The following is a 21,145-nucleotide window of genomic DNA, read 5'->3' as shown; positions in this document are numbered from 1 at the left end:
CTGTTGGTTTTATCATTTTCAATTTTGTTTCATGTTTTGTCTTTTCTTCTTTTATCTGCTATAGGTTCACCTTCCTTTCTCCCTGACTCACTCCCAGAACTACAAGGGGAGTTGCAGCACTTGTGGTATTGCTGGCTTGATCTTGAAATGTTTCTCTGTTAGTCTGTCTGTGTCTCTATTTGCCTACAGTAACCTCTCTCAGCCCCATGCACCGTCCTCTTTTTGCAATACAGCATGACCTTTTCTGAAGCGGTTATGAAAAAGCTGTTCCATGATATTTCATTCTGGTTCAACCGTCTTGTCCATTTGTTGGTATGTTTTGATCTCCGGAGGCTTTTTCCCTTGATCTGTCTCAACTGTTGGTATCTACTTTGCACTCCTTTGATATTTCTTCCTTTTCTCTTCTGTCTACTTACCTTAGCAGATCCATACTCCTGCTCTAAGAGACACTGACAGCCCATCTTGCCAACAGAAGAACCATTTATGGGGTCTGCATTTTGTTGCCAAGTGTATGAAGTTACTTTTTTTTTTTTTTTATTTTTTTTGAGCCTGGTGGCCACCTCAACACACCAAAGTAAACCTCAACTTTGTTCTCTGGGGCTCTTCTCTTCTTGCCACCATGCCTGGGCTGCCCTGGGATCTGCCTCCCTTTCCTGAGCCTGCTGGAGCCAGCAGAGATGGAGGCCTTTGATAAACCCCAGCCGCTCATGACTGTATCTGGATTTTGAGAGTAATTTAACATTTGAGTCCCTTATTATGGGAAATGACAGATTCTCTGTCACTGGAAGCCTTAAGGAGAGGCTTTCTGGAACGTGCCCTCGGTGTCAGCTGGCTGCGAGGCAGGAATCTCTGCGTGGCATTCCTCGCTCTGACTTTTGCTAAAGAGCAGCCTGAACGATTGCAGCAATTCCTCTTCCTCTCCAAAAATCTTCCTACGAGATCCTGCACCACCAAAGTCAGTGGCAGCCTTGCCCTGACTTCGTGTCCTTTGGCTGCTCAGGGCTTCTTTCACTTTCTTTGGAGTGACTGCCCTTCATTTTTTCCTCCTGCTGGGATAAGCAAGCTGTAGCTAAGAGAGAGAGAGAGACTAGAGGGGAGCCGAGCATCTCCTTTCTCTCATCATTAGAAACGTACACTTTTTAATAATGTAATCTCAATTAAAAACATACCAATTAAAACGGGCTTTTTAGCAGGTCTCTTGGGAGAGGGAGCCATAATTCACATTAAAATGTAAAGCTTCAGGAACGGGGAGAGCTAGGTGCATTGCAAGTGCCCAAATATTCAGTGATTTTAATTACAATGGAAACTTGATAAATTGCTTTGTGCCACAATCCATTATTAACAGCTTAATGAATATCACTGCTGCCTGCTTTAAACTGCTCCATGGTGGAAAGCATTGTCAGGATTTCAGTTGCGAACTCTGATTCTCCGTGTGTTTGTAACTTGGCCCTTTAAAAAGAGGAGGAGGGTAAAGTCTGCATGCTTGGCTTTGGGTCAGGGGAACTTCTGCTGCCTGCAGTGTCCTGAGGGGGAGAAAGGAGGAAAGATGGACCTTTTGTCTTTCACCAGTACTGGGACTGGCCGGGGCTTAAATCTGCTCCTTGCACAATTTAGAGTGGTGCCACAGCTGCTGTGTGCTGTGACAAGGTCTGGGCACACAAAGGGCCCCTGTGCTAACTGAGGAGTCCCCAGAGCATGGGGCTACCCTTGCATCCCCTGTGCTTCTGTTCAGTGCCCATTAGGCTGGAGGATTCCTTGGGGTGTTTGCTCACGAGTAAGGGGAAGCAATAGTGTCACAGCCCATGAGTTTGTTTTGGAGTAAGCAAAATGTGGATTGGTACAAATTTCCAATTTTGAGCTAGCAAAAAGCTGGTTTGAGGTATGGCATTTGGCAAGTTCTTTCAGAGCATTGAAATGTAAACAGTGGTTGTGTGCTGAGCTTTGAACAGGGCCAAAACATTTATTTTTTCACTCGACACGGTTGTTATTATGGTTGTAATTGTGTTAATGTTAGGATCTCTAAGATATGTATTTTTATATATATATTTACATGGATGTTTATACTAAACTGGTGCCTTTTCCCCATTTTTCAAAGCAACTTAATTTTTCAAGCATAAATGTTATTATTAGGAATGCTATTATTTTAAATGCTAACAGCAGGTATAGTGGGCTTATAGTTGTGCCCCATTGAAGTGTAGGGATTTAATCTGGAGCAATTTAAAGTGTCATGGTCTGGCTTCTATGAGATTTATTATTTATTGTGGGTGTTCTGTTTTCACTTTTCACTTGTGTGGTCTGACCAGAGGGGTCATGAGCCCCAAACTGGGGTCGCTGGCAGGTGTTTGATCAGATCTTTTTGAGATGCGAGAGAGATCTCAGGACAGAAAAGACCAAGAACTGCTCTTGTGATTGAGGGAAGTCACAGTTGCATATCTGGGATAAACAGGGTTTGTCTGCATGTAATTAATGTTTCAGGTTTTGCTATTCTTATCCTTGTTGTGTTTTTCTGGAAAACAACAAAAGCTTATTCACTTTCCCCATCTCAGAAATGGCAGTGTTACTCATAATGATATTAACTTGCACCCTGTGGCATTTTGCCAATTACAGAGAGCTCTCCTGGTTCATTATATCAATAATTACACATAGGGATTTTTTTTTTCCTTGTGAAAAATCTTTCATTGACAGAGGAGTAATGATGCCTGTAAGTTGCTTAAGTATTGCTCAGTCAGGGATCTGTAAGATATGGGAGAAGTCCTCATATTTTCGGGGAAAAAGACGGCTGGTATTCTGGCATTCTGTTAATATTCATGTGTTTCTGAAGTTGTATTTTTTTTTAGTGTGTGACTATAGGAAGCGTTCCAGACCACAGTGCTGCCTGCCTGTCATTTTTCATGCATCCCTGTACTGGCAGAGGACAAAGTGGCATGAAAATATATAAAATACCATCTAATTTTTCTTTTGTTCTTTCATTCGTGCACACACGCTTCTTCTGTGTGTTTATCAGTGTGAGCAAAATGCCTATATTTGCAAGATAATGGATGTGTAAATATTAGAAAGTCAAACTGAAAACTCTCTGAAGGGAAGGAGAGCAGGGGAAGAATGCTTCCTGCTACTGAGGAGCCATCTATTGGATAAAGCTCATAACTGAACCGAGCATCCATGAAACTGCAGAGGATAACACAATTTATTATCGGTTACCGGGTAGCTGAAAATAATCCTTTCCTTCCCAGTGCTGCTTTCACCCACTGCACTGGGAACCAGTACCCCTTTGTGCACAGAAGTGGAGATCCACATGTAGAGGAGATTTATGTACTATCGGTAAGGCCGGTTTAATGTAGCCAAAGATCCGGGATAAATCCTACTGTAGACTGCAGGTGTGATCGTGAATGGATAAACCAGCAGTGGGATTACCCACCAGCAGTGAAGAGCAGTTGCTCAGAAAAAAAGCAACAGTAAAGGCAAGTGGTGGGTTTGTTTTGTGTTTTGTTTTGTTGTTTTTGTTTTTTTTTTTCAATTGTTAATAAAGACCATAAATAACATTGTGCTTTTTTTCTAACAGCGTGTATCGGTTATATCAGTCTAACAGTTATAATTAGTTCAGTTAAAAAAACAATGACTTTTTTTTTTTTGTTACCCAGAATTACTTAAGGTCTTCACAAAACTGAATAATAAGGTGTTCCTTCCCACAGAATGTATGCAATCTGTATGTAATGTGATGCAGAAAGGGAGGATCTCGAACAAATCATGGGAAGAGATGGGGGAAAACACGAGGTGCACAGTAAAGTCCCAGGACAGCCCCCAGACATCTTGATGGCTCTTTGAAGTGAGTGGTGGGACTTTGCAAGCACGGTGAAGAGAGCACGTGGGGCTGGAAGAACAAAGAAGCAATGATGATATTTCTGTGCATAATCTCGAATGTCAGGCAACTGCTAAAACCAGAACTGATTATTAATGAGAAATTAAATTTAAGTAAATACAATTATAATCTGTGGAGAAAAAAAAAAAAAAAAAGAGGAACAACAACAAAAAAAGACAGAGGGCTGCCTGCAACAGCAGCCTTTAGTCAGCAGTTTGAGTCAGTAGAGGGTCAAGCTGCTGGGTGTCAGGCACTTATCCTAAAACACTCCCTTCCTGCATCCTCCCTTCCTCCTGCAAATAGAGGAGGGGAGGAGTGTCAGATGGTTCACTAGGAGGCCAGATAAGCCCTGGGAGAGGATGTGTGCACAGTGTGCAGCGGGGTGGTCAGCTCTGGGCTGACTTGGAGTTGATGCCAGTTTCACACACTTGTGTGCATGATTGGGGGGGAAGGCTGGCCCAAGCTGTTCTCCATCCTCAGTTATTTCTTCTCTTGCTCTGTTTGCTCGCTGTGTATTCTGATAACCTCACTCCTCCGCCTCCAAGCAGCAAAACATGTGGGGCAGGAGAAGCTTAGCTACTGCATGTGCATATCCAATATGTACTGTTTGTACTGTGATAATGCCAGGAGCTGTTACCAGAGCGTTGTTATACTGAATATTTTGCAAATAGAGAATAAGGAGGTTCCAGTCCAGCGTCATTTGTGTCTTGCTCACTGTGACACAGGCTGGGTGACACTCTCTTGCCATTGCATTTTGGGCTGTTTTTTGAGCTGTCCCCACACGGGCACACCACAGAGGGAGCCGTGGCGGTTACGCCTTTGTACTGGGCTCTGGACTGGGGCTGCCAACCCAGGGCAGCAGAGCTGCCAACCAGCTGCCACAAAGTACAGGGCACTAGTTTGCCATTAAACTGAGTTTTACAGAGAAATTTACTGTGTCTTGTAGATACACAGCTCATTCTGCCTAGCCTGGTATTGAAAGGAAACCCCCCAAAGTCACAGATGGCAGTCAGTTCGTTAGGGGTGTTTTCTACTGCTTATAAAAAGACCAGGCTGCAAGCAGTCTCTTGGTTTTATGCAGAAGAACTACTGAAAGGATTTCCATCTCTCCAGGCAAGCTATAGATTTCCCTGTGTGTCCACGTAATTAATGAATGAATGAAATAGATATGTACCCTATTTTCTCTCTTCCGTGTTATTCACCACAACCCATATGTTACCAAAGTACGTCCAAAGTGACAGATTTATGAAAGGCCAAAAGTGTCATCTTCTCAGTAAGAACAATTCCTGCTGTTTTCCTGTGTCTGTAGCTAAGCAGGAAAGACGTCAGAAACTTCGCTCTGAATTACTTTGCGTGGCTTATTCATTCCTGGGCAGGTCTGTGGTATAATACTGTTTTATACCATCTCCTCTGCCTGTTTCATTGGCTTCCTAAGGTGCCACTGTGCAGGTGCCACCCAGAAATATATTATCTGGATTATGTTTGAAGTTCAGGTTATGCTTTAAAACTCTGGTATAACTCTAGGGTGGTGGGAAAAATGTATGAGTTACTACATTCAGTGTCCTTAATTGTAATCTCTCTTCATCCCTTCCCGCTCCAGCCAAGTCAGGCCTCCAGCTAGGATTTCAGGCAAGAGGTCCACGTGTTTAAGATTAAAAATAGCCTCCTTCTACATGAGCCACAAAGACCTATGTTCAGTTTGTCTCAACTAGAAGTATTTCTTTGCTTTCTCTTCATTACCAATAAGAACACAAATTCAGATTGCTTTTCATCCCTAGGTGATGTAGGAATACAGTAAGAAGGCAGCAGTGGTCTTTCCAGATGTAAGCCCTTTACTGCCACTTGTGGAAGCATAAGGAGAAGGTACATGGGTCCCTAACAAATTGTTCTTTATAAGAAATTCCCCACGCTTTGCTGTCAGATTAATTTAGGTTTGCATGTGCCTCTGCAGATTAATCAAGCTCTTAATTTAACCTTGCTTTTTGGAGGTTAGACGAGTCTGAATATCAGAATGAAGTTGTAAACCAGCTGTGAAATTCTCCATGTGCCCAAAACCCAAGTGAGGCTGCAGAGCCTCAAGCACCAGGGTTTCTTCCACTGCCTCAAAGCTCAGCTTGTATAATAGGAGCCAAAGAAGGTATTGTGATCTCTTTGTACCAGAAAAGATGTTCCTACTTGTGCAAAATCCTCAAGGAAGAAAACAGCAATACCTGAGCGCTCTTCTCCTTGACCTCTTGAATTGAGACACTACCAAGCGAAAATGGCTTTGTATTTTTCAGCAGTATGATTTTTTGTTGTTGCTGTTGTTGTTATCAACATGCTTTGTTAGAGACCTGCTGCAGTAACATATATTATATATGCAGACACATATACCTACAAGCTGTGGGGCTCCGGACATTAGAGGTGCAGCTGGGTGCCATCTCATGATCTGCAATGTATGCAGTGACTCACTGGAGGAGGGGAAACCTCTCGTGATGCAAACGGTTCAATGCTGGGGTAAACTGCCTGGGGAAGCTGTGGGAATCTGGAGCTTGGCTGGGTTTTTAAAAACAGGTTAGACAAACAGCTGTCAGAGCTGGTTTGGCTGATCCTGCCTTGTGGTGAGGGGATGGAGTAGATAAGTTGCTGAATTCCTTCCAGGCCTCTTTCCCTGATGCGTTGGTGCTTTCTGCCTTAAACTCTTTGAGTCCGTAAATCTGTTTTCATCCTAGGTCTTAAAGGGGTTTCTGAGATCATCATTAGCTTTTCCTCATGGGGTTTTATAAGATTTGATGCGTGTTGTACCAATTGTACAGATGGAGAGTTTAAAACTGTATTCTAAAAGCAAAAAGGGGAGTGTAGCTCTAAGCATCCTGGTTTCTCTGGTGGTCAGTGCCTTGACCACAAATTCATATTGGCCACTCTGTAGATTCAGTAGCCACCTCAGCCAATAAAATCTGTGTTATACTTGGATTTATACTCGCTGTTGGTCACATGCAGGAGACACGTTTTACACTTTCCACGCTGAGGTGCTTTCAGCAGTTTGCTGACACACCTGCCCCTTCTGTGGCCTGCGCAGCATTTCAGAGAGCATTTCTGTGATATTGTTGGAGGGACATTTCTTTTTTCTTTCAAGTAGAAAGCAAAGGCATTGGTGTGGCTTCTGACATGAAATATGGTGTCATTCAGTACTCATAGTGCTCTCTTACTGCAGTGAACTACAGCCAGAAACTCCCATAGGGGTTTAGAAATGGTAATGTATAAAAATATCAGAACAAGCCCAAACTTACACAAAACCTTCCAAGTCTGGGGTTTCACTACAGATGTTAAGATCAGTCTGGGCTGCTAAAGGCTGCTCCACTTTCCAAGTGGCACTCGGTGACTATTTTTTTTTTTGCTTTAAATTTATGCAGGTTTTTAATGTAAGTTATATTGCTTTGTAAGACATGCCTGCCCTCAGACACTCAGCTCATTTACAATAAAAACATTGCAGTGGTTCCGCCAGCTGATGTTAACAAATGCAAACAAAACAGTTTTTTTCTGCCAGACTGAAAACCTCCCAGCCACTCTCGAACAAGGGCAGGACCCTGCAGTTCAGCAGGCTCTGGATCCTTCCAGGGCTGAACATCATCCACAGGAGCATGATGCCTTCAGCCTTCAGGCGCACAAATTTGAGGGCTGTCAGCTCTGGCCTCACAGTTAATTCCAGCTTCTGGGTTCAAGCCCAAGGCAAAAGGAAGCTCTCTCATAAAGGTTTTGGGGCATAGTATATTGCAGAGAGATCGGCTTTTTTCATGATTTCACTGAGAAACCAAATGAAACCTGCTAGTGAAGTTGTGTGTGACCCTTTCAAAGAAGTTTGGCAAAATCATAGTTTTAGTGGGACTGCATTTTGTATTTCAGTTCAAGAGGATCTGGGTAGCTTCTGCAGTACTTTACTGATAACTTCAGGGTGACACCAGTGTTCTTACCTAAAAAGATCTTTGTCAAATCAAACTTATAAAAAGTGACCTGGAAATAAACTAATATAGCAGTGTTTTTATGAGTTTGTAGGAAGCTAAAGTAATATTTCAGAGAGATGTGAGTTTTACACCGGTCAGATAAGGACTGTGAAGCTTAGTTTCTGCTTTTCTGAACTGCCATCAGAGCATTGCAGAAAGGCTAGGAGGGTCTGCATAGCTTATTGTGTGTGGTATTGTATTAACAGCATCACATTTGTATGACTTTTGCACCACAGCAAGTGCTTTACAGAATACTAATCAATCACGTCTTCCAACTTGCTTCCTTACTTCATCTTTAACTTGTTTTTCATAGTTCTGGGTTCAGGATGGGGAACTGAACTATCAGAGTGGTACAAAATTTAAGTACAGTTAGCAGAAAATTGAAGTTAAATCAGAGCATTAGGAGCAAAACTTCCAACTGGTATACATTTGATAGTTTTCCTTAAGTAATATTTCATTTCACCTTGCATAGGAGTCACGTGCCTCAATTTCTCTGTTGAAAACATAACCCAAGGGTCTCCTGGATCCCCAAATCAGCAGTGAACTTACCGAGAGGTTGGCCAGTATATCAATCTTTGATATGAAAATGCAGTTCCCTGTTTAGGATGGGAAGAGCTGGAGACATCCCCTTCCCCCCAAGACCCATGTCTCCTGTGAGAAGAGTCACAAGAGTGATATCTCTCTCTTCTTTTGACAGCTGTAAAACTTAAAAGCGGTGACTTAAGGAGGGGTGATAGATACTGGCAGACTGGCCTTCCCCAGTATAGCACACATCTATTCTTCCAGTATGTAGCGTGTAGCTCGTTACGGTTCTGTGCAGAATGATTTCCCTGCATGGCCAGGTGATGCTTAAGGAGACTAATGAGAGAAATGATACAGCCCAGAACACTGGTGTCAGGAAATATATTGCAAGGTGTCTATCTCGGGGAAGCTGAAAGCAGGGCTTGTCTTATTATATATTTCAAAGGGGATGTCTGTGTCACCACCAAGTTAGACATGCACCCTGTCCCATACTGCATTGAAATTACAATTTTTCAAATAGTATCTTTCATTTCGATTTTCATTTGCTTAATGATAAACTCTGTGTTGTACCAGGGCAAAACAAGAGCCTGTCTCACTGACACACCATTCTTTTGAAGCAGAAACTTTTTTTCCAATGCCATTGTAATGTAACTATGCAAGTGTCAGAGGACAGGATAGAACCTATTATGGGCTTTTGCTTATTGTAAGGAAAATCAAACAAATGTCCCTGATGGAAAAAGGAAGCCAGCAGCCATATGTGATGACCAGAGAATGTTTTTGTTCAGTGACACTTTCAGTACCTGGTTTGTTGTCAGACTGAACTGTCTTTTTTATTTATTTTTTTTTTATTGCTGTCAACCTGAGTAGAGAAAAAAAACGTGAATTTTCATGAGATACCTTTTTCTCATTTCCAGCACTTAACAATCCAATTATATTTGGTTTTATGCTAGTGTTTGCCTCTATTGCCATTGTTAGGTTTTTGAGTCAGAGTGATTTTTCTATCCTGATGGTGCGGAAGAAAAATATGTTTCATTATGACTGGTTATAACCCTGGAAATCTTTTCTCTCGCTTGGGTTGATGACTATTTTTTATGTTGCATTCTATACTGATGCCTAAAGTGAAGTAGAATGAACCATAAGGAAGAGAATCTTTGCTAAAATATAGCTCCTTGAACGGTGTAGAATTATCTTGAACAAAGCTTGTATCTTTCCAATTTTATGCTTTTTTCCTCCCACTATTGCTCAAGTAGTTTTTACAAATGAATGTAGTTTTTGTCAGGATTGTTTATGAAACCATTGTTCTCAGCAACCTATGCTCACCTGCGAACAAATTGCATAGCACCGATAAGGTAGCTAGTTGTTTCTAGACTGGGTGACCTTACAAGCAGATTCTGTAACAAGACAAGCTTTTAAATTCCTAACCAAATATATTATGTGAGTAATAAAAAGAGCTCCTCAAAATGGCCACAGAGGCATTTTGGAGCACGTTCTTGGGAATATTCACTTATGCTAGCATTCATTAAGTTTGCTTTCAGCAAAAATTCTCATGAATGAAATTTCATTCACTTGTCATTATGATTATGACTGTACTATCATGGCAATAACCATATGCTGTGTATAAGACTGGGACCTGATTTTGTCTAAGGTTGGAGAAACATCTTCAAGGGGCTCCGGAGAATGTATTGTCTAAATATAAGACCAGTCTCAGCTTACAGTTCATGACTGGGGACTGCAAATCCTTGGAGAGCAATGGGTTTGTTTACAAGAAAATTCACAGCTAGAGAAGGATGAATGCTAGAGAAAGATGAATCCTACTCCAAATGTGATACTATCTGAACAATATTATATTGCAGTGGTACAACTCCAATGAACATAGATGTAATTAGACTGTTATAAAGGTAGTTTAGGTGATGATGACTAGTTGTATGAATAAAAGGGAATGTTAAGCTGAGGCAGGGGAAATTTAGGCTTGACATCAGGAGGGGCTTCTTCACAGAGAGGGTGGTTGCACACTGGAACAGGCTCCCCAGGGAAGTGGTCACTGCACCGAGCCTGTCTGAATTTAAGAAGAGATTGGACTGTGCACTTAGTCACATGGTCTGAACTTTTGGGTAGACCTGTGCGGTGTCAAGAGTTGGACTTGATGATCCTTAAGGGTCCCTTCCAACTCAGGATATTCTATGATTCTATGATTCTATGATCTCTACAGATGCAGTTCATTACTATACTAGACTAATACTAGACTAGTGTATATCCACACACTGATGAACACAGTAACCCAAATATACATACCAGAAAGCCCCCTGAAGTGTTGGCCATGCCTAGGAGCTGGACTATCTGTCGTATTTGTGGATTCCTAGCTTGTTAATAAAGCCCCTCCTGGAAACGTTGCATGAAAGTTTTAGCTGTGCACAGCAGAAGTATGCATGGAGTCTTGTTTCCTCCAGTCTAAAGGAAAATACATGATTAGTGGTATCCTATCACTGGGGCAAAGTGGCCAGTTTGAATCTGGAAACTGTGCCTAAGTCTAGGCACAAGGATTTATTTGCAGAGCTGGAGCTTGTTCACAGAGCTCAATGTGTATAATGCTGCTTTGTGTGCCTTCACTTCTTGGGAGGAAAAGCACGTATCCTGTGCCTTGAAGGTAATGCCATTTGGCCAATTTGTAGAGTCCTTCAGCATGTGATGACTAGCACTGGTTACTATCTGGATTATTAACTCTTAGGTGTAGCAGGGTACAATATGCACTGTGGACATGGGTACAAGGTACATACTGTACACATGCAAAATGAAAAGTTCCTGTGGAGAGGAGGGAGGGAGCAGTTAAAGGCACAATGTATTAATTCCTTGTATTACTCAGACCCCAAAATAACCAAGTCCAAACAGTTTGTTGGCAGCAGAGAAAAGCACAAGACTAAATATTTCTCCTCTTTTGTTGTCTCACTGCTCTCTTTTCCCACATCATGTCGAAAAAAATATCTGATTTAAGTCCTCTGACATTTGTAATTAATTACTTCTTCCTTACTTTTATCTTCTTTGCCTGTCCTTTACTCTGGCTTTCCCATTTCTTCCGCATCTCTCATCGGATCCAAGAAATCATTGAAATGATTCCTTTTTAATAGATAAATAGCTCTACAGCATTTTTCTTTTTCTTTTGAAGAAAGACTTAGCCCTTTCTTTTGTCCATCCCAGTGCACAAGTTGTCATGTTCTGGCACTGCAGTCACTTGTAAGTCCTTGAGCTATCATGTATTCTGTTGGTATTTGAAGAATTGAAAATCAATCACATAGTCTTATGGCTTAGGTTCAGCACAATTCTATTATGCCCACTCCCAAAAGTCAATTCAAACCTTTTGGGTTATATTTCAAAGCCTAATCAAGCTTGCTGTCCAGGCTGGTTTGGAGTCAACTCATTCTTATCCATAGGTCTGTTTATTAGAGTTTTTCTGTCAGAAACTAGTGCAAAAGAAAACAGTTTTCATAACAGTAGAATCATTCAGTGGACATTTTGCAATGACAAGCCACCCAAACAGGTTTTTGTAGTACAGGAATGCTTACTGTTGTAAAGCATTTCTACAAATACTTAAAGAAAAATAAAACAAACAAACAAACAAAAAACTGGGTTGATATGCATTGATACAATAATATTTACATCTGTACTTTCTCATTAAAAGCACCGTTTATTGAGATCAGTTTTTTAGTCCTGTCTTATTAAATTGGTACAGGAATTATTGTAGATGCAAACATAAACCTAGGTGATCTTTCAGACTTTGGATCATGTGAACGAATGGGTATGGTTCCTCCAAACAAATGGGCCAAAAAGGTGATGACATTTCCAGGTGGTTTATAAAAGTCTCTTTTTTCAATGAAAGATTAGTGGCCATTCTGTCGGAGCTGAGCACACAGTATAAATAGCAAACAGCTCTCTCCTTCCACCCCACATGGGAAAAGGCACCACTCTGTGTCTCAGTCTTTGTGCTTCTTCTCATCCTGTATTCTGCAGAGACGCAGAGATTTTCTCCAGTGGATGCTCGACTCCCGCAACTCAGCTGATGCCTTGGCAGCTGGCTGTTTTGATGTGATCAGTCCAGCCACCACTTCCAGCCAGAATGAGGTGCCTCCTGCTGGCAAGACACCATCTGAAAAGGTTCAGAAGACGTTAACGGAGGATGAGATAGCAGGCCAAGCTTTTCTCTTCCTGATTGCTGGGTACGAGACTACCACTAGCACCCTGTCCTTCGCCACGTACTTGTTAGCCACCAACCCAGAATGCCAGGAGAAGGTGCTTCAGGAGATAGACAAGTTCTCAGCAAAACATGTGAGTACAATTCACGGGCGTGGAGGGAGCAAGGCAATGTGGATATCATGACAATATGGCACCTGAATGACCCCGGTTTGCCTCATTTGTATACACATCTTCTATTATCAAGATTTTACATGACATTACCTTAGTTTTCCTCATTTTTAAGTGAAGGAAAAAGAGGGGAAAGTTGTCTTCTCAAGAGCTGGGCTAAGTGGTGCTTTGAAAAGAATAGTATTCCATCTTTGCTGATGGTATGTCTTCTGGTTTTCTGTCAGACTGGCTTATGAGAGATAGAGTACCTACATAAAGTAGAGAGTTTTTTTTTCAGATAAAAATTCAACTTTGTTCTATACTAGGGGGTTCTTTTTGTGCTTTTACTTATTTATTATTTTGAAACTGTTACATGATGTCACTGGAGCATCTGAAGAGATGACTTGGGAACTTTGTGTCACGATGGAAGTTTAACCTTTACAAAACATTTTGTGTTGTTGAAATAAACCAGCTGTGGGTGGATTCTAAAACTACACAGTTTTATATTTTCCTGTTTTCCAGATACTTTTGTTCCTTTTGTGGTGAATTTTATTTATTGATCTTTGCAAGAACACAAAAAGAGTTATGATTAATCATAAGCTTCAATGTCTTGCTTTAAATATTCATATTTTAACATTTCCTTTAGCAGCAGAATATGTGTACACTTTGAAAAAATCACAAATATCTAATTATCTTATACTGATTTTGAATGGTTTCTCCTTTGCTTTCTGTAGTTATCAAATATGTTCATATTTCCTGTAGTCCTGTTTTCCAGTATTTTGTGTATCTAACAGACAACGTTGCAGCCATTCTTCTGCCCTACACTCTCTGCACTGGTTGTTAGTTAAGAGAGTTCAGATTGAGTGGCTTGATCATCTTTTTGGTGAACTCTTTTATAATGGATCAAGAGGGTATCATGAGAAAAATGAAACAAGGATGAATGCCTTGCAGGATTTTAGCTACTGGATTTGCATACAGAAACCCTTAATGATACAATTTTGGGAGTTTCATATTTTCCATGCATTCCATGCGCTGCGTTGTACTTACAGATGTAGAAAAGTGTTGCATGATTATCTGTTTGGTTGGTAATACAAAGTAAATTCTTGATTATGCAAGAGCATGCCCATTCAAAAGCTACTGTTTCCCTCCTTTTGCTTGGGTAAGCATAGAAGCCAGGATTTCTGCACACAGAAAACATGTTTTGTCTTGCATGAAGATGTTCTGAAAGTGGTGGTTCTCCATCAAAGATTCCTTTTGCTCTGAGGGTGCAGATAGACAACAGCAGAGAGGTTACTACTGAATGATCTGGCCCATAGAGCTTTTCCCCACTGCATGCTTCATATACCTCTGGTAGGAGTTAATACAATGAAACCAGTTATGTGCTATGTTCCAACTTACAAACTTACAAGACTTGGTTTATATTCTTAGGGTATTAGCTCTACAACACTCAAGCTGAAGTACCTTTATTTGTTTCATTCAAATACAGACCTAATTATGCCCTCATGTCCAGTTCAGTTGACTTCCTTTAAGATTGCAAAGCTGTGACGGTGCAACCTGGCCTGAAGTAAATGCAGTTTACTGGTTAATGCGGATGGTAGAATTGCACATAGAAATTCCTGTTATGTAGCCCCAAGAACAATATGTTTTAACTCTTCTCCACTTCTTGAAAACTGTCAGCTGAAGAAACTAAAGTGAAACTGCTGGGAGAGATGTCTAAATATGATAGGTACATGATGTCCTTCCTATGCGTGGTCCGTAGATGAGTATAAGAATTAGTATACTTTTCCACGTAAGTGCATAGAAAGCTGATGAGCTATATTTGCCCTGCAAGCTGTCATTAACTTACTATTTGCAGACATTTTGTATAAGGAGACCATCTACATGGCTACATCTGCGTTAACAAGCAGTGTGCTATTGTAGACACAGATTCACAGTCAGGCACAGCTGGCAGGACTGTTGGGTGCACACTGTACACATCTCAGGAGAGTTTATTTTGGGTTAGTTCTAGTTGGTCCTGTGTACCAAAAGCCCTTTAGTTGTTGGAATCATCCTGTGGTTTAGCTGTCATTAAAGGAACCTTGTCTGTGCCCTTGGAGACTGCAGTGAGAATCAGTGTGAGAGACTTGCTTGTATGCGTGCTCCTGATCCAAGCTGGAACACTGACCTGTCCTTACGTTGCATGTGGTCCATCTGAGCTGTCACTCATTGTTATTAGTATTTCAGTAATAATTCAATTCAAATGGATAACATTTGACTCTCTTGATTTTCTGACTGAAATGTTTGGCTAATAATTTCAGCCTTGCAGCATCTCGGAGAGGTTGTGGAGCTAGGAATAACTGTGACAGAGAAGTTAAAACTTGATGTAGAGAGATGGCACTCAAATGAGTGATTTTTTTTCAGGTCTGCACTGCACCACAGTCTCATCCCAAACCATGCTGTTCCATGCCATGTATTGATTGGAAGCAGTTTTAAATCACTTCCCCGTACTTTCCTAATTCTCAGATTTAGCTGAGAATGTATATGGCTGTATGGCCAAGGAGAAAAGGGAGAGAAGGATAAATATTCATGTGCTGTCTTTTATACCAGGAAATTCATAGTTCTAATCTATGTAGCCCCTTTCTTCAAAATATGTCTTTTTATAAACAGTGTATGATTTGAGGGGGGACAATACACTGTTCAAGGAGCCTATTCCAGAATAAAGAAAAGGATGCAGCAGCTCAGTCCCCTCAGTGACTGTAATTAACTACATTTAGCCCAGAAAAGAAGATCTATGCGGACAGTTTGCAAGTTACGGGAGCAGAAGCTATTTTAAAACAGGGAATATATAGATGCTACGTTCATTTGTCATGCAAGGGAGAGAGAGGGAGGGGGAATAGCAGCTACAGGCTCACAGTTCGTTATCAAGTCAGTTGCTAAGAAATTTGATTAGGTTGTAGTCTGTGCTCAGCACATCAGCTTTGCTCTTATCAAAGTGCTTTGCAATTTTCCAAAAGGGTTTTAGAAGGCCAAAACATGGAGAATGGTACAGCCAAGTTGTTTTGACAGGTGGCGGAAGACTGCTTTGATTTGCAGATATGCAAGTGTTAAACACAGTACCCGCTCCATCCAAATTTATATTCAGGTAATTATAACGACTAAATGCTCTCCACCATGTCCCCCTTCCTTCCTCCAGCCGTTTCAGTTGCCTCATGCAGCATGTTTTATTGCCCTAATTTGTGGTTGTAGAGCTGCGGTCTGATTTTACAGCAGCTGCTGCATGTCATCCTGGGGATGGCTGTACTTTGGTGGTAGACAGAGTGATTTATTTAGATAGATCTAGTTTATACGCTAATTTACTAAAGTTTATAAAGACATGTGGGAGCCATCTGAGTAAAGGTGCTATAAATGACAGGCTCGGTTCCAGTTTTTCTGACACACCAGCCAAAAACTCAACGCATGGTGACCCTGCCATAGCCTGAAGGAGAGCAAGATCAGCACATCTGGGCGTATCTGCAGTTGTTTGGTGGCTCTGGGTTTCATGCTTGAGGACACCCCTGAGTTTGCTCTGGGTTTCATGCTCGAGGATACCCCTGAGTTTGCTCTGATCTTCATCTGTCTTTCTTGCTTAGCGGTTACCTTAGTAGAGCAGGGCAGCACAAGTGAGAAGGAGAAAGCTGATGCCCTGCTGTGTTGGACCCCTGTGCTAGTGTGGTTCAAGCTGCTGTGGTGTGGAGCAGGAGCAGTAGCTTGGGTACTGGAAGTAGGCTGGCCCCGGTGTTATGCTGGGAGCCGGGAGCCTGGTGGAGAGGCAAGTCCAACTGGACGTGTCATACTGATCTCCTGTGTCCTGCCACATTTGTGTCAGCCCTGTCCTGGAGACCTCTCTGCCACTCTCCAGCTCACCTGAATGCACCATAGAGATGGCACTTCCACGTAAGTGTCCTCCAAAAGTAATGTCTGGAGTGGGTTGTCACCTATTTTTAATTTAATTTAATTTACCTCCAGGACCTTCCTCATCTGTTTGTCAGAGGGTGTTTTTAGGTCTTTTATTGGCTGGCATAACATGGAGGCTGGATGATGTCTCTTTCCCTGGAAATGAGGAGAGGCACCTGGCCCATTTCAGGGTCTGTGGATCAGGCAAACAAGAGAAATCTCCACTGTCAGTTGTTGTAGAGAGCAGTACACACACATTATTACCCTCCACACCCCAATCTGGATCTTTGGGGTGTAGGGAGGGACAGCACAGAGCTTTTCACCATCTCTGTGGAAGGAGAGAGACAAAGCAGTATGTGACTGCTGTTACCACACACCACATCTTCCCTTGGGGCTGATGTAACAGGCACAGTCTTGGAGGACACACAAGTGCCTGGAACGCGTTGCTGGTATGGGAAGTGATTAGTTATTCTTGCAGTCATGTCAAGGTGTGTGCGGAGGCAGCATGGTTCAGGTGCTGTGCACTGATTTAGGAGATCAGAGGCCCTGCTACTAACTTCTTATTGAGCCATCTGTTGGGCTGTTTGTTTCAACTCTGTCTGTACAAGGAGCACAGTGTTTCTAAACACCAGTGAAAGGTGAGGAGAGGTAGAGATTCTTGTTTAAAGTGTGGAATACTGATGATATCTAGCTTTCCATATAGCTCTTCTCATATATATTAAAACTGGTTCTGATTAGTAAGTGATTATTTTAGCAGTAGTAATTTACATTTGTTAGTCCCAGTGTCTGCTCCAATTGCATTGGAAAAGATGAGTTTAAGCATAATTTCTCTAACAAATAGACTGAAATTAAAATCATAGCGACTGATATGGCTTGGTCCTCTTACTGAATCCTTTGGGAGTGTAGTACACGCCCCATGAAAGGACATCCACTGAAGATAAGATGGAAGTATTTGCTGCAAGCTTGTTGCTGAGTGTGCATCTTGCTTTGATACTGTGAAGGTAAAGACTGAATAAAGAAGATGAAAAGAGAGTTAAATATGAGCCAGTGGGGGCAAGACACCTACACGTGTATTTGCATGAAAGAATGTGACTTTCTGCAGAGACCAGAGGTTTGGTTCCAGCAGAGTCGCAATACATGTTTGGTATTCATGCAGGTAGGATGGTGTACATGAGTTGAGAAGCTGGCATTTAGTTTGTATATACCAATAAAAGAAGACAGGGAAAAACAAACAAACTGGTTGCTATTTCAAGGACCAGATTATTTTATAGGGTTTGTGGCTGACCATCCCAGAACTGTTAGAGGCCATATGATTGTGAAAGAGATGTTTTTATCCACATTAACCAGGTGTGAAGGAGTACACCCGTGGTTCTCACCCTCTCCATTTCAGTCAAAAAGGATCCCTGTGCAAGCTGTTAAAGAGCCCTTCAGAAGGCATGTACTTCATGCACAGGGTTTGCACTTGTGGCTGATTATTTGGTTGTAAAAACAAGCTGCTTTTTATTTATTTTTGGTGTGTGTGTGCTTAGCAGAAGCATAGCAAGCCTGCAGCAGACATTCCTTTTGGACAGATGGACGCTTCCTTCTGAGCCCCACTGCATCCTGGGCTGCTCTGCCTGCTCACAGTAGTGCACAGGGGAGAGAAAAATTGCTTCAGCTTCCATGTTGGGGATTCCCTTTATATGAGGTCTCTTTCCCACCTCTTTTCTCGTTTTAGCATTTTAATGTCTCCATTCCTCCCTCTTTCCTCCCTCTTCTCAAGCCTGAGTCATTCACAATTTTAAATTAATATATATATATATATTTGGCTTTACGGGACTACACGATTTTAGAAAGAACAAGTAATGGCACAAAATAACTGCAAAAACATAGGTGATCGAGTTAACTTCTCATAAGAAGTTATTTGTTGCCCTTGGGTGAAATGTGGTAAGTGGCTGTGTATGTGCTCCTAATCTGTTGCAAAGTAAACAGATCGGGTTAAACCACCAAAATGAGGTCATTATTTTCTGGAGGGAGAGAAAGCAAGAAAACTTTGAGGAAGTTTGAGGAAGGCAAAAGAGGTGTAAGAATGAAGTTCTGTGCCTCCCTGTAATGAAGAAATGCATACTTGACAGTGCCAGGCATAGACAAATCTGAATTTTTATCTCAGATTCAGAAATAATTTAACTGCTCATTCCCAGTGAGAGACAGCTGTGTCTTGCATTAGCTTATGGGAAGACTTGGTGCTTATGAGTTTTGTTTGTCAGGCCATACCTACACAAACCTTTAGCTATTACCTAAAGCACCATGTGAAACGGTTGTATTAAAGGCTTAGTGCTGGTTATAGACCCTTGCTCAAATATGTGAGAAATGTTTTGCTGCACCAATACGCAAGGCTGCAGTGGCTCTTTACTAGTCAGGAGAGCTCCAGAGAGGCTTGGGGAAGCAGACTCGCTCCTCCTTGCTGCTAATGTCCAGGAATACCTTCAGCTGCCCCAGCAAAGGCGAAGGGGAGAGCAGGAGTCAGGAGGAGTAAAAAAAGAAAATAACGGTAAATAAATGAAAGGGCAGCTATTACTGTAAAATGTTAATTGAAGACTGCAAGACCAACAGGGTTTTCCACTCTATTTTAAAAATGCTGTGTGCACCTCTTAGTTATAAATAATGCAAGAGCTGCAGAGATCCCATACTGTGTTAGAGGGCACTGCCATGGACTTTTCTTTGAGCTTTCTTGAGTCTCTAAGAAAAGAGAAGCATGGCTGGCCCCTGCCTTTGCTGTGCCATGACTTTAGGACAAGCAGTGTGAGGAGGAGTTGCTGCACAACTTGTCGTGTCAGGCATTTTTAGAGAATCATAAAAACTCCAGAACGCTGTTGCACATGCGATAGGAAGAGGGACAAAGACAAGCAGAACGGGGATATGGCCAGTCTATGGATAAGGGTAGGAATGCATGGTTTGCCCAAAGTCCATATCAGAGCCATAGATTTAACTGATCATTTAAGTTAGGGCCCTAGCAGGTTTTCCTTACAGTCTCTGGTAACTGTTGGTTCATGAGAGTTAGAAACATCAGCGTGTGGAGGAATGAAGAGCAGAGTTAAGTCCCAATACGACTCTACTCCATCCAGTTTCCTATTAACACTAGTGTAACTATTCAGCGCTGCAGTGACTTATACCAACGTTTTCACCACTGGCAAGAGTCCATAAATTTTAAGTACACTTCAAAGTCCTGAGATACCCTCTCACTATTTAAATGAAGACTTGGAGGTTTTCCTTTAATGGAAAGAAATGTTCCTATTCTCATAAATATTCGCTTTTCTATTGCTCTATGACACAGGAATATTTTCAATATGTCTAATTGAAAATGTCAATTGGACTATATTTAAATTGCATTTCCTGCTTGTCAATAATACTGAATGATGCCAGCCCACAGCCATCACAATCCATTGTTTCATTTATGAAAAGGTACAGCTTAATTCCATTATAACTGCTGTGTGTGGTCAGTTGTGACTGGACTGGGTTGAACTGGACTGATACATAAGCCCCTCCTCTGTGATTTACAGCTATAAACCGTGCTGTAATTTATCAAATGTACTGGGTGTGGGCAGCGGCTCATCTGGGGTAACTTGGCTCATCATCACTGACTTGAGTGCAGTCACACTCTGGTTTATGATTCTCTTCATCACACCGAGGAGCTCCTTCACTGATGTCCCTGCAGTCTAACAGATATGTCACATTGTAAAGGAGAGTGTGCATTTTCAGAATTTTCCCTTCCCATAAAATGCCCAGAGAGCAGTGAGAGGTAGCACCATTGTCACGGTGTCACTGTGCCTGATTGAGTACTTTATATTTTTAAGCTGTTTATGCAGAGAATCTCCTTGGTAGCACAGACTGCTTTCTCTGAGCATTAGTGAAAATGAGAGGTGAAAGTCAGAGAGATGGCACTGTCAGGGAATTACCCACAATTTGCATGAATTTGGTGCCTTTCATGCAGTGTCTCAAGGCACTATGCTCTCAGAAGCTGGCAACTACAGAGACTAAGCTTCACTAAGCAAATATTGCTGACGGTGGAGGCTTGCATTTATCAAGGGAGCCTGAATTGTAAATAGTTTGCAAAAAAAATTCCACAGAAGAGAGTCACTGTTACACATGCATACACATATACACACACACAAAACATACAGAAACAGTAAGCACAAGCAATGTTTTATCGTGTTGCTGTTTATTCTGTTCCAGGAAACGACCCTCTTTAATTTCTTTATTTGTGTAAGGAAATGTTACAGGGCCTCACAGCCTTCACAAGTGTCAGCTGTCAGCAATCAGTTTTGTTGTTAACAAATAAAAACATGCTTTTAAACGTGTAGGGACTGAATGCTGTTGGGTTATATTGCTGCGGTTCTTCACACAATTGCTTGATGTCTGAAATCAGTTAATTAATCACTCATGCTCACCTCTTGGGCACCCACTTTGACACAAGCTTGCTCCCAGACTCAAATGCTGAGGGGAAGCAACCAGGGAAAAAGCTCAGGCTCAGTGTGCCCACTGTGCAAGACTTCACAGGTATTGC

The 21,145-nt window shown here is 41.7% G+C and overlaps 1 protein-coding gene across 2 annotated transcripts in view; it reads left to right on the top strand.

Moving 5' to 3' along the window:
• The window catches only part of TBXAS1 (thromboxane A synthase 1), a 240,551-nt gene that overhangs the window by 160,806 nt on the left and 58,600 nt on the right, over positions 1-21,145 (top strand). For both annotated transcript variants that reach the window (XM_032207857.1, XM_032207858.1), the window contains exon 10: positions 12,361-12,675. In XM_032207857.1, coding sequence (XP_032063748.1) covers positions 12,361-12,675 — 315 coding nt within the window. The remainder of the gene's footprint in view (positions 1-12,360; positions 12,676-21,145) is intronic.

This window comes from Aythya fuligula, chromosome 1, assembly GCF_009819795.1.
Source record: "Aythya fuligula isolate bAytFul2 chromosome 1, bAytFul2.pri, whole genome shotgun sequence".
Lineage (NCBI taxonomy): Eukaryota > Metazoa > Chordata > Aves > Anseriformes > Anatidae > Aythya > Aythya fuligula.
The sequence above is the reverse complement of the archived record's forward strand: the minus strand, read 5'-3'. Positions and strand labels throughout refer to the sequence as shown.